Below are 3364 nucleotides of genomic sequence, written 5' to 3'. Positions count from 1 at the left end.
TAATGAAGTGTTTCATGGGCTTTCTCACATTCAGGAAGCACACATAAAAAGCTGAGCTTATTTACTTTCGTAGTTATGTGTTCAGTCAGCAGAACAGCCGCTGTGTCCACTGAGGCTCTCAGGACCCTAATGAATAATGCACAGGAGGAAAGAGAGCCAGAGTGAAAATGAGGAGGCACATTTGTTATTGCCAGTGCAGGACAATACCTCACTCTCACATTTAACACTCACCTCGAGCAAAAACTCAGCTCAGTCACTCACTCAAAAAAAATACAAAACAATGTGATTAAATTAACTACAGCCAAATGACATGGCATTTAATGACGGTAAAGAATTAAAAAATACATACACTACTGTTTAGAAGTTTGGGGACAGTGATTTTTTATGCTGCATTATTTGATAAAAAATACAGTAAAAATGGCAATACTGTGAAAGATTATTACAATTTGAAATAACTGTTTTGTATGTTAATATTTTAAATTATAATTTATTCCTGTGATGACAAAACTGAATTTTCATAAGTCCTTACTCCATATTTATAAGATATATATCTTTTTTGTAATGCAAAGATATTTACCGTCACTTTTATTACACAATGGATTCTTGCTGAATAAAAGTATTAATTTCATTTTAAAACTTTCATTGACTGTCATTGACTCCTTGCTTAATGAAACTGCTAAAAATATCTACAAGCTGACAGTGAACTCAGAATCACATAGACCTACAAAAAAATTTTCAAATAAAAATTTTACTATAACTTTGAGCAATTTATTAAACTTTTCATTCAGAATAATCTGTTGTTGTAATGACCACAAGAGTCCTTCCAAAAACGATATCTGATATGTCTCCATCCACATTTCTATCTCTTAACTTTTCTTCATTCTGGAACCTATTAGTGACAAGTTACTATGGCAATTCTTGAGTCGTTGGAAATGTCTCTCGTTGCCTGGTGATCTTTAGCAGTCTGTTGCCTTTAATCTTGATCCACTGTAGACCCGTAAACCTTAAATCACCCAGCAGACAACCATCACACCACAGCAGCGACATTGTGTCATACAGATACATCTTAGAGCTGGAGCCAGGCCTGGTCTGTTTACAAGGTAACCGTCTCTGTCAAAGCTAAAATTATAGTACTATGTTAAGAACTTTGTTTAGCATGTAACATCAAGATCTGTATTCAATGAACACAGAAATTAGGTTCTCAGGTAAACAGATGAATGATATCTGTAGCACAGAAGTCATGAAATATTTTGGCTTAAACTTCTCGTCAATTACTTTTTAATCTATTTACATGCTTCTCAAACAGATGAATCAGTCTTGCATTGATAAAGCTTTTGTAAAGTTACACATGTGTTCTCTCAATATAAATAAGTCCTCGTGGTGAACTGACAAGGAGGCATTAACAATCCTATAGGATTGTGAGGAATCTCACATGGAACTTGCAAAATTGTTTTTTAGGTGTTACAAATGTGATTGCTACAGTTATTCAGATATACAACATACTGAAGAGGCTGTGTTTGACATGACTATATCAATAAATCATAAACAGGAGAATATTGTGAGATTTTATTGAAATGCTCTATTGTTGAGAGCTTCTCACAGTCTTATTATTATTATTATATTATAACGTATTATCATCAATAACATGAATAAATATTACATTAAATACTACTTAAATATAATTACTTAATGCACGCTAAAATAGTTAGAAATGATAAAAAGTACTATATAAGGCGAATATATATTTGTGTGTGTGTGTGTGTGTATATATATATATTACATACAACATGTATGATGCATTATATAATGTTTCTGCATGTAATGTATAATTTAAATATAATAAAGTGCTTAATTATAAAGTTTCCTGACTGGTGTCTTTAAAGGGCTCAGGACACCAGAAATGGTTTTACAGGAGCCAAAACTCCCATCTTACCTTATGAAGCTCGTTTTGCCAGTGGAATACTGTCCCACCAGGAGAACCATTGGCTTATTGTCAAAATCTGCATCCTCCAAAGCAGGTGAGTGAAACTCGTGGAATTTGTAGTGCTCCTCCAGTGGAAGTAGTTTGGTTTTGTAAAGCTTCTTGAGTCCTTCACTGACAGTCTGGAAGACCTCTGGATCTTTCTTCCTCCTGTCATCGGTACCCAACCAGCTGAACATGATGCAACTCGAGTATAGGCAACCGTAGACGATATATCTGTTTTTTTCTTGTATAATTATTTCACAATATGCGCAAACGAGCCGAAGACCTATTCAAATGAATGGATTTGCACTGACGTCGATGTATTTTAAGAGTCCATTGAAACTGTTCCCTTGTCTCTAGGCCACACACGACACAAAACGCACAAATGACTAGACCATAATTACAAAATATGATGCATTATATAATGTTCTGCTTATATGTTACGGTCGAAAACATGGCCAAACAGGCTGCCTTTCATTCAGACTTTGTTGGAATAAAAGCGCGCGCCGCTAGAAGCTACAATGTATTACTGAGCAAATGCAAGAGATACAATTTATATTATGAAAGAAAAGAGAAAAGAAAACGAGCGCCAAATCCTCCAGTAGAGCAGATTCACTCACGATGACAGGCGTTCACAGGCTTCCCACTGCAGCAGATTTAAATGCCAGTGCGCTGGAGAAACCCGACACTAGAGGAAATGCCCCACTGGCAAAGCCCCACCCAGAACACAAGAGCTCCAGTCAGGGATGCAGCGCCATTGTAGCGGATGGTGATGGTTGGTACTGCTGCTGCTCCGGTTTTCTTCCAGAGATTCTCATCTACATCAGTAAAATGACTGGTGCATAAAAACATACCGGTACTTCAAGAATGTTAATGTTAATGTTAATTTTAATATAATATAATATAATATAATATAATATAATGCCCCAGCATCCCCACGACCCTATAGGACATGTGATTTAGAAAATGTATGGATAATAATATAATATAATAAATATAATATAATATAACAATTTAATATAACGATATTACAGTGTAATATTAGTTTACACTAAATACATGTATCTATAATACATTTAAAAAAATCTCATTAACAGATGATCAGTAAGAAAAAATTCATTATTTTTTAGAATTAGAGAAATTTTAATCAATTACTGTAGAACATCTCCTACAATATATGTAAAAAAAGCAAAAATATATAATATATATTTGCGTATTTAATGTATAAAAAGAAACCTAAACCAAGTGTGGGTTGGAAATGTTCACCTAGTGGCAAGCCTTTGTAGAACAATAAACTTGATAATGAACCATGCTAAAAAAAGGGGGGGGGGGGTTATTATATTATAGTCTAAATTTAATTATATCTAGCCTACATACTGTATATAATGGTATGTTCAGTTT

At 34.2% G+C, this 3364-nt stretch overlaps 1 protein-coding gene across 1 annotated transcript in view; it reads right to left on the bottom strand.

Annotated features, from left to right (window-relative positions):
* Window positions 1-2644, bottom strand: part of LOC107716590 (EH domain-containing protein 3-like) — a 33664-nt gene extending 31020 nt beyond the window's left edge. Inside the window, exon 1 of the mRNA XM_016523085.1 lies at window positions 1934-2644. Coding sequence (XP_016378571.1) covers window positions 1934-2160 — 227 coding nt within the window. The 5' untranslated portion in view covers window positions 2161-2644. The remainder of the gene's footprint in view (window positions 1-1933) is intronic.
* Window positions 2645-3364: the final 720 nt, after the last annotated feature.

Source organism: Sinocyclocheilus rhinocerous, unplaced genomic scaffold (genome assembly GCF_001515625.1).
Source record: "Sinocyclocheilus rhinocerous isolate Xijiao unplaced genomic scaffold, SAMN03320098_v1.1 scaffold1874, whole genome shotgun sequence".
Classification (NCBI taxonomy): domain Eukaryota; kingdom Metazoa; phylum Chordata; class Actinopteri; order Cypriniformes; family Cyprinidae; genus Sinocyclocheilus; species Sinocyclocheilus rhinocerous.
Note: the sequence above shows the minus strand (reverse complement) of the source record. Positions and strands in the feature narration are given on the sequence as shown.